Source organism: Cebus imitator, unplaced genomic scaffold, assembly GCF_001604975.1.
Source record: "Cebus imitator isolate Cc_AM_T3 unplaced genomic scaffold, Cebus_imitator-1.0 Scaffold239, whole genome shotgun sequence".
Lineage (NCBI taxonomy): Eukaryota > Metazoa > Chordata > Mammalia > Primates > Cebidae > Cebus > Cebus imitator.
Window position 1 is genome coordinate 790,896 of NW_016107554.1, and position 14,418 is coordinate 805,313.

Consider the following 14,418-nt stretch of genomic DNA (forward strand, 5'->3'; position numbering starts at 1 on the left):
GGCCAGTACTGAGTACCAAGATTAAATAAGTAATAAAAAGTTTCCCAAAAGTGAAAAGCTGAGAACTGGTGGATTCACTGCTGAATTCTACCAAACATATAAAGAAGCACTGATATCGATCATCCTAAAACTGTTCCAAAAAATTGAAGAGAAGGAAATTATCTCTAACTCACTGTATGAGGCCAGCATTACCCTAATAACAAAATGAGACAAGGACAGAGCAAAAAAAATGAAAACTACAGAACAGTATCCCTAATGAACATAGATGTAAAAATCCTCCACAAAGTACTAGCAAACCAAATTCAACAGCATATCAGAAAGACAATACACTACAATCAAGTGGGATTTATACCAGGGAAACAAGGTGGCTTAGCATGCACAAGTCAATAAATGTGATACATCACATCAACGGAATGAAAGATAAACAACTTATAATCATCTCAATAGATGCAGAAAAGCATTTGATAAAAGTCAATATCCAATTAAAAACTCTCAACAAACTAGGCATAGAAGGAGCATACCCCAACATAATAGAGGCCATACATCACATTATCAACTTCAGCTAACATCATACTGAAGGTTTTTCCTCGAAGAACTGGAACATGATAAGGATGCCTACTTTCACCACTCAAATTCAACATAGTACTGGAAGTCCTAGCCAGAACAATAAGTCAAGACAAAAAAAGTAAAAGGCATCCAAACTGGGGGAAAAAAAAAAAAAGATGTACCACTTTGCAGATGACAGGATCTTATATTTAGAAAAACCAAAGACTCAGGTGTGACAAATTCAGTAAAGTTGCAGGAAACAAAATCAACATACAAAAAAATCAGTAGCATTTTAAAACATCAACAGTGAAATAGCTAAAAAAAAAAATCAAGAAGACAATCCCATTTTCAATAGCTACCAAAAAAAATAAACTACCTAGAAAAATGTGACCAAAGAGGTAAAAAGATCTCTACAAGGAAAATTGCAAAACACTGATGAAAGAAACTAAGGAGGATACAAACAAAGGAAAGATATTTCATGCTCATGGATCAGAATTAATGTCATTAAAATGACCATACTACCCAAAGCAATATACGGATTCAATGCAGTCCCTATCAAAAAACCAATGTGATTTTTCACAGAAATAGAAAATCCTAACATTCATATGAAACAAAAAAAGAACCAGAAGAGCCAAAGCAAACCTGAGCAAAAGAACAAAGCAGGAGCCATCACACTACCTGATTTCAAAATATATTACAAGGCCATAGTAACCAAAACAGCATGGTATTGGTACAAAACCAAACATATAGACCAATAGAACAGAATAGACAACTCCAAAACAAATCCGCATATTTACAGCCAACTGATGTTTGACAATGGCACCAAGAACATTCACCGTGAAAAGGATGCCCTCTTCAATAGATGGTGCTGAAGAAATTGTATACCAGTATGCAGAATAATGAAACTGGACCCCTATCTCTCCCTCACCATATATAAAAATCAAAACAAGATGGATTAAAGACTTAAACATTAAGACCCAAAACTATGAAACTATTAGATGAAAACATAAAGAAAACACTCATATGAAACATAGGAAGGCACTTTAGGACGTTGGTCTAGGCAAAGATTTTACAGCTAAGACCTCAAAAGCACAGACATTAAAACAAAAATAGACAAATGGAACTATATTAAACTAAAAACTTCTGCACAGCAAAGGAAACAATCAAGAGAGTGAAGAGATAACCTGTTAAACTGGAGAAAATATTTGAAAACTATTCATCAACAAGTGACTAATGTCTAAAATATACAAGGAACTCAAACAATTCAATAGCAAAAAATAAACAAATAATCCCATTAAAATGTAGGCAAAGTTGCTTGTTCACTCTGATGATAGTTTATTTTGCTGTGCAGAAGCTCTTTAATTAGATCCCGTTTGTCAATTTTGGCTTTTGTTGCAATTGCTTTTGGTGTTTCAGTCAGGAAGTCTTTGCCTATGCCTATAATGGGAGAAAATATTTGCAATCTACCCATCTGACAAAGGTCTAATATCCGGAATCTACAAGAAACTTAAACAAATTTACAAGAAAAAAACAACCCTATCAAAAAGTGGGTGAAGTATATGAACAGACACTTCTCCAAAAAAAGACATTTATGCAGCCAACAAACATATAAAAAGGAGCTCATCATCACTGGTCATTAGAGAAATTCAAATCAAAACCACAATGAGGGCTGGGCACAGTGGCTCATGCCTGTAATCCCAGCACTCTGGGAGGCTGAGGCAGGCAAATCACGGGGTCAGGAGTTCGAGACCAGCTTGCCCAATAAGGTGAAACCCCATCACTACTAAAAATACAAAAATTAGCCAGGCATGGTGGTGCATGCCTGTAGTCTCAGCTACTTGGGAGGCTGAGGCAGAAGAATTGCTTGAACCCAGGAGGTGAAGGTTGTAGTGAGCTGAGATAGTGCCACTGCACTCCAGCCTGGGTGACAAAGTGAGACTCCATCTCAAAAAAAAAAAAAAAAAAAAAAAAAAAAAAAAAAAAAAAACACCCCACAATGAGATGCCATCTCACGCCAGTTCAGAATGGCAATTATTAAAACGTCAGAAAACAACAGATGCTGGAGAGGTTGTAGAGAAATAAGAACACCATTACACTGTTGGTGGGAATGTAAATTAGGTCAACCACTGTGTAAGACAGTGTGGCAATTCCTCAAGGATCTAGAACCAGAAATACCATTTGACCCAGCAACCCCATTAATGGGTATATACCTAAAGGATTATAAATCATTCTACCATAAAGACACATACATACATGTGTTTATTGCAGCACTATTTACAATAGCAAAGACTTGGAACCAACCCAAATGGTTATCAATGATAGACTGGATAAAGAAGGTATGGCACATATTCACCATGGAATACTATGAAGCCATAAAAAAGAATAAGTTCATGTCCTTTGCAGGGACATGGATGAAGCTGGAAACCATCATTCTCAGCAAACGAACACAGGAACAGAAAAGCAAACACTATATGTTCTCACTCATACGTGGGAGTTGATCAATGTGAACACATGGACACAGGGAGGGGAACATCACACAATGGGGCCTGTCGGGGGGTGGGTGGCAAGCGGAGGGAGAGCATTAGGACAAATACCTAATACATGTGGGACTTAAAACCTAGATGATGGATTGATAGGTGCAGCAAACCCCCATGGCACATGTATACTTATGTAATAAACCTGTACGTTCTGCACATGTATACCAGAACTAAAATAAAATAAGTGGGCAAAGGGCATGCATTGACAATTCTCAAAACAAGACATACAAATAGCCAACAAGTATATGAAAAAAAAGCTCAACATCACTAATTATCAGACAAATACAAATCAAAACTACAATGAGATATCATCTTTCCCCAGTTAGAACAGCTATGATTAAAAGACAAAAAAACTAACAGATGCTGATGAGGATGTGGAGAACAGGGAACTCATACACTGTTGGTGGGAATACAAATTAGTACAACCACTGTGGAAAATATTATGATGATTTCTCAAAAAAATAGAAATAGAACCATATGATCCAGCAATTCTGCTACTGGGTATCTATCCAAAGAAAAAGAAATCAGTATAGCAAAGGGATACTTGCACTCACATGTTTATTGTGGCACTGTTCACAATAGCAAAGATATGGAATCAACCTTAGTGTCCACCAATAAACAAGTGAATTTTTAAAATGTAGTATACATACAAAATGAAACATAATTTGGCCATAAAAAAGAAAAAAAATCACATTATTTGTGGCAACATGGATGAAACTGGAGGACATCATGTTATGTGAAACAACCCAGACATAGAAAGACAAATATTGTGTGGTCTCACTCATATATGGAAGCTAAAAAAGTCAGTCTAAAGATAGAGAGTAGAGTAATAGATACTATAGTCCTTGAAGGGTGGGTGAATACAAGGCTGGATTAAAGAGAGGTAGGTTAATGGGTACAAATGTATTGTTAGATGAAAGGTATGAGTACCATCATTTGACAGCAGAGTCAAGTGACTATATTTAACAATGATGTACTGTCGATTTCAAAGTAGCTAGAAGAGAGTTCCCAAAACATAGAAATGAGAAATCCTCAAAGTGATGGACACCTCAAATACCCTGACTCGATCATTACACATTCTATGTATGTAACAAAATACCACATAAATATGTAAAATATTATACAGTAGAATATTATAAATAAATACTATTATAATTTTTTTTTAAGATTAGTTACCATTGTATAACTAGGAATAACCTAGGTTCAGGGATGATACGTTCCCTTGTCCTTTGGGATTTACTGTGAGGTATTTGCAGTGTTACCTTATCTGACTCTGGATTAACAAGCCTTTTCCAGTTTCAGATGCCATCTGGCAATTTCATTCTGAGAATGGGATAGTAATCACAAATCAATCTTAGGAAAAGAACACAGAAAGGTGGTGTCCACAGGCGTGATTTAGGGAAAGGCTGCAAGTGGGGAGTGTAACATAGAGGAGGAACATTACCACCAATTGGGTAGAAATTGAGAAATGAGTTGAAAGGGGTCACACTTCACAAATGAGATTAAATTCCCAATAAGTCATATTTTCAGGGCAAAATTGAGTAACACATTGAATGTACCTGTCTTATCTACAACCATAATTGGACCAAGGACCCAAATTCCCACCTGCCTCCGACCCTACAATCTCATTCAGCCTTTAATTGTGTTAATACAAATTGTATATATTTAGTGCATTTTCCCTTATTGGGTAACTGTCTTGCTGATCAGGGTAGAATTTGAGTCACCAGGGAGAAAAGGACTACACAATTTCTTTTATTTTCACCCTCTCATTCTTCTTCACCACTTACTTCCTCCCTTCCTTACACATAGTAGATGCTTACCAGTTTGTTTATCAAATTGAATCTAAGCCTTCAACCCAACACTAAATCTGATTTTTTCAAAGAAAGGGGATAACAAGCCATATCAGAAAATGTCCTGAGGTGTAATTCTTCTATATGTCTAAAGTTAAAGGGGAAGAAAAAAAAAGAGGGGTGATCCTGGCTATTTCAGCAAGGTTATATGGGGTAAGGCACAATGGAAGATCTTTATATTTAAGCCATCTTTTACCCAATGCTTTTAGAATAGAACTGAACATAACAATCTGTCAGCAGCCACAGGATGACATAAAAGGATGCCCTTGACGTTCAACATTCCTAAATTCCATCTCGTACTATGAAAGCAAAGAGATCCACAATAATCTCTTCCTGGTTTGAAAACTTCCAGGGACTGCTCATGTTACAAGCCAGTAACTTCATCCAACCTAAGATGCTCCTTTAATCACTAAGAATTTTTAAAGGCCAAAAAAAGATCTCTAGATCTTTAGAATTGTTACGATCTTTTTCAACTGGTTGATGTCAACCAGTGCTCAGTTATTTTCCCTAACTATTTCTGCATCTAGTGTCTTCCCCCAAATATTGACCCAACAAATAGTCTACTGGGCATCCCTTGAAGAGTCCATGTGAGCTGGCTTAAAAAATAATAATAAAGAACTTTATTTCCTAAACCATTTCATACATAATGATACTGCTATTACCATTGTTCTACTCCGTTCACACTAAGCAGAAAATAGTGGAAATAGATATATAATTTCAGGTTCTTTGCAGTGTTCATTAATCTTTGAACAATCTTTGAGTATGTAATCAAAAACAGAACAGTGACCCAATTACATAACCTTGGTAAAGATTTTAGGCTTCTTGTATCATCTGAGCCAGTCTAATAATCCTCTGCTTAAATTATGTACAAAGGCATGACAAATACAGTCTCAATTCTGTATTGTTTTAAACGAAACTTATGTATTGGACAGTCATTTAAGCCCAATGCTTAAATACATAATACTAAATGACCCCATCCAAAAGACGGAGACATGAGGCCATCACTTAAGCAGGTACTGAGTAGCTGAATTTTCATGGAAGACCCATCAGAATGCTGTTCAACTTAAAATCAGCTATTACACTCAGTCAAGTCAGAGTTTTATTTTGATCAAGGCATTTAATTATTAATACTCCTATTTTTATTTTTCACAAAAGAATAATGTTTTCCCATTTTCACTGGGATGGAGTTCACATATCTCAATCACGTCACAAAGTGGGAAAGATTTAAGGTTCTTTATAGGCATTTTTTCAGCTGATGCATGTGGGAAAAGAGTGTGGGCCTCCCGAAAAGAGCAAAAGATGGGGCCCTATCGTGACAGAATGTTGGGAGCCTCCTTCGCATCTGGCAGCAGCATACCCAGCTCTTCCATGAAGCAGCTCAGAACGGACAGAAAATTCAGTCCTGACTGTAATCCAGCACCAGTCAATGGCTCACTGAAAAACCCGCATGTTTGTGAGAGAGAATCTGAAGGACTTAATTAGTCCTTCCTCTACAGCCCCAACACTGCACCTGTGTTAAGAAGGCAAAGGAAGGAACGTTCGATTTGGTCTTGAGAAGAAACATCTTTATGAGGATGTGGCTGGATGTTACACACTCATCCTTTCTTTCCTCAAGGTCAAGGCTAGCGTAGTCCATTTAGTCAGTCACAAATCCCTGCAAAAGTGCACCATGAGAATGTTGTCCACGGCGTTGGCCAATGTCTCTTTCATAAGGTCCCACACAATAAACTCTTCAAGTATCCAAACTCAGAGAAAATAAAGAAAACATGGTAACTTGAGTGTTTCCCATTTTTCCTTACCTGTCATGAAATTCAGCTAAATTCAGTATCTAATCAGTGCTTTTAAGATCATCTGTAATGCCTACTCATTTGCCTCCTTCTTTCCTTTAATGACATGTTCAATCCTGTAAGATGTTTCAAATCATGTTCTAGAGACATGATAGACGGTATATGCCACTCTTGAGTAAAAGTCTGTTTCCCAGGGAACAACCTTACCTGCATATGAGTCTATTTTTCACCAAGGCGGTAAAGATCTCTTGAAATAGCTTATGCTGGGGATGTTTGCTGAAATTTCTCTCATTCTTGTAGTTTATACTGAGACAAAACAAACAGAAAAGGATTTTGTAATAGAGATCAGGCTGTCTCAAAGTTGCCAATGCAGACAAAGATCATCTATATTCAGGTAATTTTTTTTATTATTACTAACCACTATACTAATGAGGATTCAGACAAATATTGAAGGATGCTTACGTTTGACATGTTGCTAAAAACAGCTGTCAGCTGTTAAAATAGGAACTAAAAATTAAATTACAAAGTTAAAAATAAACTATTGTCAAGCATATGTATTTCCTTTTACCATACTCATTAAATTATTCCCTAAAAACACAACAGCTAAAGCTGCTTGGAGGGAAGAAAGGGGTAAATGGAAAAAAATAATGATTGGGGCACATTATTTAGACAACTGTGTAACAGGAAGAGAAGAATTCCCTCTCTTCACTTTTCCACTTACCCTCCACCCCACTGGCTGATCTAGGTACCAACACCAGTGGTCATCATATATAATTCCTTCTAGATAAGGGGAGTTGATTAAACACAGTTTATACTCCTTCAGCCATGTTGACTATCACTGTTGATTGTTTATATGGTTTTTGTGTGTGCATTTAACAAAATTCTGAGATATTCCAGCTTCAGTTTCTTTTTGCTGATATTACAGCCCACCAAAGAGGTTAAAAATGCCTCCCTAACATTCCCTTTTAAAATTGGAAAAGGATAAGAGATAATGAACTAAGGGGTCACATTGCTACTGAATACATGATATATTTTTACACATAGTTAAATAAAACTAAGGTTAAGATCTAGGACAAATAAACTGGAATTCCATGAACATACAACCTCAAAGGAAAGGTGTATAACCTTATGTTGCCATGTGTAATATTCTGCCTTCCTAGTCTTTCACATGCCATTAGACAGCATGTCCCCATCCTAGTCACCCGAGGGCTGTAATAGTTCCTTTAATACATGGGCACTGGTACTCACTATAGGACAATTTTTTAAGTATTTAAGTGTTCCTCACTAAAAAAATATTTTTAAAATATGAACCCAGGAAATGTCATGTAACTTTCCTGTACTATTAAATTCATTGTCTTAAGATGACAGGGAAACAAAAATCAAATCTAGGCCAAATAAACAAATGATCCTTCTAGAATGTTCTCATTGATATTTCACGCCACTCATTATTTACATGGCACTTAGTGCCAAATGACCCAAGCACATTGTAAAACTGAGAGAACCAGCTCCCGAGAGGGGAGTGACCCACAAGAATGTGCAGCTTTGCAGAGGTCTACGTGGCAGCAGAGATGAACATTACCTGTACTCTCAATGTCAGAGGTGTGCTGCAACCCCTTCAACTGAAAACCTCAGTTGTTTTGACAAACACATACTTTAACCACCACATCTTGTCACAGCAACGGCTCCTTTTATGCCGTCTCATTACTGGCAAGATCTAGACAGACAAAGACTGGGATCAGCCTTACCAGGTCAATAATCTGGAACCACTTCCTCATTGAGTAAATGCCAAATGCATGTCAGCACAGTGTTCTAAATCTCCCAGGTCAGTTCCATCTGTACCCATTAAGTCTGCTATTTACATATTATTTCTGGGAATGGTTTAAGCACTAACAATATTAAATTAAGAATTTCTATGGTAAATATTGAAGCAGATTTTAAATTTCAGCTCCTAGGATAAACTTAAATAAAACTGCGAGCTAAGTAGAATAAGTAGCTGAAGATGAAGGGGATGCTGGATTTCTTACCTAAAATTTTCAAGCTCAACAGCTTCTGTGGACTCATGCCAAGGACCTCGAGCTCTGTGTCCACCCGCCCTGATGGTGAGCTCAGACTTCGTCATGCTATTTTGGGCACTATCGAAGTTAATGGCTGGAAGCTACAGAAATAGAAGCATAGAGTACATGAGGATAACAATGCAGCACGGGATAAAGAACGTAACAAAATAGGGGAGGATGATGAGAATGAGTGTTTTTCTAGGCCAATAATTAAGGTTACAACTCTGTCAAATGTAAGGGTTTTCCAAGGTTCAAATCAAATATCTTTGACTTAAACATTGACCTTACACTGTATTATTTTTCTTCATAGTCTGTAACACCAGTTGTATCTGACAGGTATTTATGTACTTTTAGTCTCCCTTCATTATAATGTCACCTCAACACAAACAGGAACTTGCCTGTTTTTGTTCAATGGCGTTACCCCAACACCTAAAACAGATATAGGTCTGGGGTGACACCTGGGCATCAGGAGGTTTTGAAGTTTCTCATGTGATTCAAATGTGCAAGCTGACTAGAGAGCACCTGGATCCTGGTGGAACACCCTAATATAGAGCAGAGTGCCCAAACTGAGAATGCATCATCATGCGTTCATTCATTCTTCATTATTTACCAGGTGTGCACACTACTTTCCAGGTGTTAGGGATATAACAATCAAGAAGATTCTATTACTTCTAATCAGTCTGAACATCCTGATAACTCAATCATATTTGTAAAAGACATTAAAATAATCAAATTCACCGTAAGAAAAAAATTAACTACAGCCATTTGACTATACTTCCACTTGCAATTATAAATTGTCAGATTATCATTATCACGTAGTTCACTTACCAATATTTGTCTATAATTGGGATAACCCTGAGATTCGTTTCTGATACCACAATAAAGTTGAGCATGGTATAAACAAATATCCTATTTTTTCCAAAGTGCAAATGAAGGATGTTCTATAATTAGCTAAATTATTAAGATGAGGTAAGCAGAGTATAACAAAAAGATCATTTTTCAGTAAATCATTCCATTCTACATATTACCAAACAAAGTTATAATACATTGCACTTGTCTTATTTCATTGAAGTATTTAATGTAAATCAGTATAAAGACATCATTTCCTTATTAAAAGAGACTACGCCTCACTTCTTATAAGGTAGTCAGCTTACAGAAAAATGGATGATAATAAACACATTGTTTAAGAGTTAACGAAAAAAACTGGAATCCTTTTTTATCATATGCCAGCCACAGTCAAATTTTCAAAATATTAACAATAAATCTTCCATCCTATCTCAGTTCAGTCAGCCAATCTACAACAACCAAAAGACAATAAGTTGAGCGAGCAATGCTTAGTGGTTAAGAGAACAAATTCCTTTGTCAGATTTTATGCATTTAAATCTACAATTAACTAGCTGCATAACCTTAGAAAATTTACTCAATCTCTCTGTACATCGGCTTCTGTATCATTAAAATGGAAATAATAATAGTATATAACTCAAGAGTTATTATGAAAATGGTATGGATTACTATTTATAAAACACTAGCTATGTGCCAAGCAGACTTCTAATTGCTTTGTACATACTCTTTTCATCCTCCTATTCCCATTATGCAGATGAATTTTGCTAAGTGAATAAAATTTGTCATTACCCATTAGGTGATTTCTGAATATGAACTGTTAACCCAAATGATATCTAACATGATATAACAGCACAAGCAAATTGTCTTGTGTTATACCCAAAATATTATGATACATGGCAAAAAGAAGCAGGTTTTCCAGACCCAAGAGATTCCAAACCCCCTTGCCATTAGCACAACTCCCAGGAAAGTTTGCAAGAGACAAATAGGCCAGCACAGAGAAAGCAAGCCCAGGTGATTCCAAGGGAGGAGTGGAAAGCTGCTGCAGCCTGCAACCGTTGACTTTGCAGGCAGAGCAGGCAGCCAGTATTGGAAATCACCTCCTGGAAAGTGGGTGGATAAGATGGATTTGGCATCGATAGTTGCAAAGACCGGAAATGGAATAGTAGTCACCTTAAAGCAGGTAGCACTTCATATGAAAGAAATGTACGTTAGGAATCCAGTTCAAAACTTATAGGCTTGTCTCTTGGGTTCTCAATTTATCTGTCTTCTGTGTGTCTGATCTCTCCACACCAGGGCATCTGCAGCCTGTTACTCCTGATCCTGAGTCAGGGTGTGATTTAACCTCCTGGTAAGTACGTGCCTAAGCGTTCCTGGATAGAGCTGTTCACTCCTTCCCTGGTGGCAACACCATGCTCACCTCTCTTTCAAAACTTATCTCAGTCTAGTATAACGTAAGCTTACACAACACTTACACAACATCTTTTTTCCTTGAATTTAGCCGCCCTGAGGGCAGCATCACATCTCACAATCTTTGTGTTCTTAGCACCTCTCACAGAGCTGGGCAGATCATACGTATTCAAATGTGAAGTTGTGGAATGAAGGCTCACTTTGTTCCCAGTCTCTTTGCCAAACTAATTCATCTGCTAAACCGCCTCCGAGTAAGTGCATTCATTAATTCAGTGTATTTGTTGCAGACATCTCACATACGAGACGTTGTGTGAGACACTGTATACATACATATATATATATAAATACATATATATTAAGCAGAACAGTCATGGCCTCTGCCTTCAAGGAGTTTACAGTCCCATGGGTCATGGGAGGGGGCTGCAGTCAGTAAACAAGCATGAGAAACATGATGCAGAATTAGCCAACAGGGGTTTGCTGTGGTAGGAAGTAAAGGGGCGAGAGGGCGGGCCATGGACCAGATGTCGAGGATGTCGTGTCACTTCTGTTTACAAACTTCAGCATTCTCTGTTGCTTATGCAATCAGATCCAAAATTCATAGATGGGCCTTCAGACATTTCACAGTGACTTCCAGCTTTATTTATTGAATAGAATTGTCTAGTCAACCATTTTTTTTAAATGCTTGTCATTTTCCTTCCTTCAGATATCTGATTATTTTCCCCACTTCACCTAGAATGCCCTCTGCATCAATTCCACTGATGGAAAACTAGACTATTTTTTAAGAACCACCTCTTTCCTCATCATTCAAGCTAAAATTGGCCTCCTATTCCTCAAAAGCTATATACTCACCGCATGCACTATTCAACAGGATGCTGTCTTGTCCCATGGCATAATTATCTGTGCCTACCTCTGCTCTCCCCAAACACAAGAACCACCACCACGCCTTATGTTTTCTTTCTACAGCATCTATCAAAACCTCATTTATTTCAAGACACTTAATAAGCCCATAATAAATTAATGTTTTTCTTCCTCTTTTTTTTAAATTGCAAATAAATTCCTTAGCTTCCTATGGCTCTAAATGTGATGGAACAATCTGAATTCCAGGTCTAGGCAGGTTGCTTCAAGATCTGTGAATACCTCTGGTGACATTTCCAATGAGCTTTGTAGTTTCACTTTGTCTCAACAATCCTGGGGCAGTTCTTTTTCTTGAATTAATGGGTTTTCCTGGATTATAATTATTCTAACTCTGCTTATCTTGAAGGAGGCCTTTCTGCCTCTGTGTGTCTCTGTCTCAACATGCAGAGATACACAGAGTGTAGGTCAGGACTAAGAACAAAAGAAAAACACTGGAACACAATGGAACAATGCGGGAAGGAGCCTGGCTCTTTAGAGATTCAGAGGAAGCAAATTCAGTTCTCTGCACTCCCCACCTACACCTGCAAGGTAGATTTCCTCTGTAACCCATATTTGGCCAGACTGGTTTATTTGCAAAAAACAGACTACAACTTGTGAGGGCAGAAAATGCAGCTGAGTGGGCCTTAATCACAGGTTTCACTTTTCAAATTGAGTACCGAAAATCTCGGAGCCAAATATGTTGCCCATGTGTAAATTTTGTTGAGCATTTCCACTTCACCCCAACTCTATGTTGCTCCAACCATTTTTCTCTTATTTTGGGCCCTGAATTTAATTTGTGACAACCCATTATACTTTCTCTCTATAAGCTCCTAATCACTTTTTCTGTAACAAGGAAAGTATAAATAAGTATAACTTGAGTTATTTTCTCCAATATCTTCCTTCTCTTATAAATGTCTCCACATTATTTTACCAAAAGGAGAATAGGGTAACATTTCTTATTTCAAAATTACAAATACATGAAACTTTTATAAACACAATTAGGCATTAATTTTGTAAACTTCAGGATCTGCATTTAATTGACAGTATTTTTACCATTTTAGCACCATCTACTTTCTAAATAACTCACACATTACAAATACACATTTTTGCACATGTGAAAGATTTTACAAAAATATATGCCATGTAAAGTTGTCCCACAACAGATTGCAAATTTGAAAAATGGTTAAAGGGGTAAAAAAAAAAAAAATCACTAAATTAATTATGTCTGCCAGGTGTTATCAAGCAAGTAGTGTGGAAAGGGGACACAACAGATCTAGTTAGCATAAACTTCAAAGTTGGAAAATTAGAGCCAGAGAAACCACACTGGGTTTTTTGTTTGTTTGGTTGGTTTTTGGTTTTTGAGGGTTTTTTGCCCTGGCCAGGAAGTTATACATATTCCTGTGGTGACCCAGTTCTCAAGTCACAATTCAATTTAGCAAAAACTGGCCAAGAACTCATCAAATGTAGTGAACCAGAGGCAAATGTCAAAGTTGCTGACATAAGGAAATACAGGATCTTGTCAGGAAATAAGACATGTAAACTAGTTTCCAAAGCACAGGAGAAAATAATGCTACAGCAGTAAAAGAAGGACTCTTGGGAAGACAGAGTTCACGTCTAGAATGGAAGATAGAGGAAGGTAGTATCATTAGAGTTGCGTCTTGGAAATGGGTGAGATTTTATAAGAAAGAAATTTAGGAGACAGAAATAGTAAAAGCAGAAAGTAGAAGTCTTTGATATGAAGGTTGCACCATAGGATGTACACTGGAAAAGAATGGGCACTACATTCAAAACTGCATGCTGAGCCATCCTGCTTGCCTCTTTAAGAAAGGACAGACTTCATTTCACACGTCATTTAAAACGTATCTCAGTAGTTAGAAGCATACACTGCAAAGATGGGGTGTCTGGGCTCACAACTAGCCTTCACCAATTAGGAAGCTGTATGATCTTGGGAAAGTCACTTAATTTCTTTGTGCCTGTTTCCTCATCTGTAAAAGTGGGAGTTATAATTATTAAGCAGGGTAATTCAGGTAAAGTGCAGGGCACATAGAAAGTGTTTCCTGTATCATTATTTGAGTTTTATGTGCCATCAAATCATTGTCCAGTATAAGCAGATAAAAATGCCATAGTTCTCTGGTAAATGCAGTTGCTATACCAAAAACCATCAGGGCTGGATTACCAAACACAAGAGCTGTTAAACAAATTCACGTAAGCAAGAACAATGTAGACTTTAGAGACAGACTACCAGGGTTCAGATCTCATCCCTGCCATTTACTAGTTAAGGTGCTAAATAAGTGTCTGCTATTTTCATTATTATTAGCATTGCTGTGTTGTTCCCCAAGCCCCCCTCAAAGTTGCTGGACTCTAATGTCATGACTTTCCAAAGTCTCACAGACGAAAAACCAAGATGAAAAGTTTGGAGATAAATTCAAACAGAAGTACCATTCTTTCTCTGTTTAATAAAAACATTAAAATGCGGCGGGGCACAGTGGCTCACACCTGT

At 37.2% G+C, this 14,418-nt stretch overlaps 1 protein-coding gene across 6 annotated transcripts in view; it reads right to left on the minus strand.

Moving 5' to 3' along the window:
• NEK10 (NIMA related kinase 10) overlaps positions 1 to 14,418 on the minus strand; it is a 247,454-nt gene that overhangs the window by 215,577 nt on the left and 17,459 nt on the right. For all 6 annotated transcript variants that reach the window (XM_017498233.2, XM_017498232.2, XM_017498230.2 and 3 more), the window contains exons 4-5: positions 8,745 to 8,875; positions 6,928 to 7,026 (exon numbers count right to left, since the gene is read on the minus strand). In XM_017498233.2, coding sequence (XP_017353722.1) covers positions 6,928 to 7,026; positions 8,745 to 8,875 — 230 coding nt within the window. The remainder of the gene's footprint in view (positions 1 to 6,927; positions 7,027 to 8,744; positions 8,876 to 14,418) is intronic.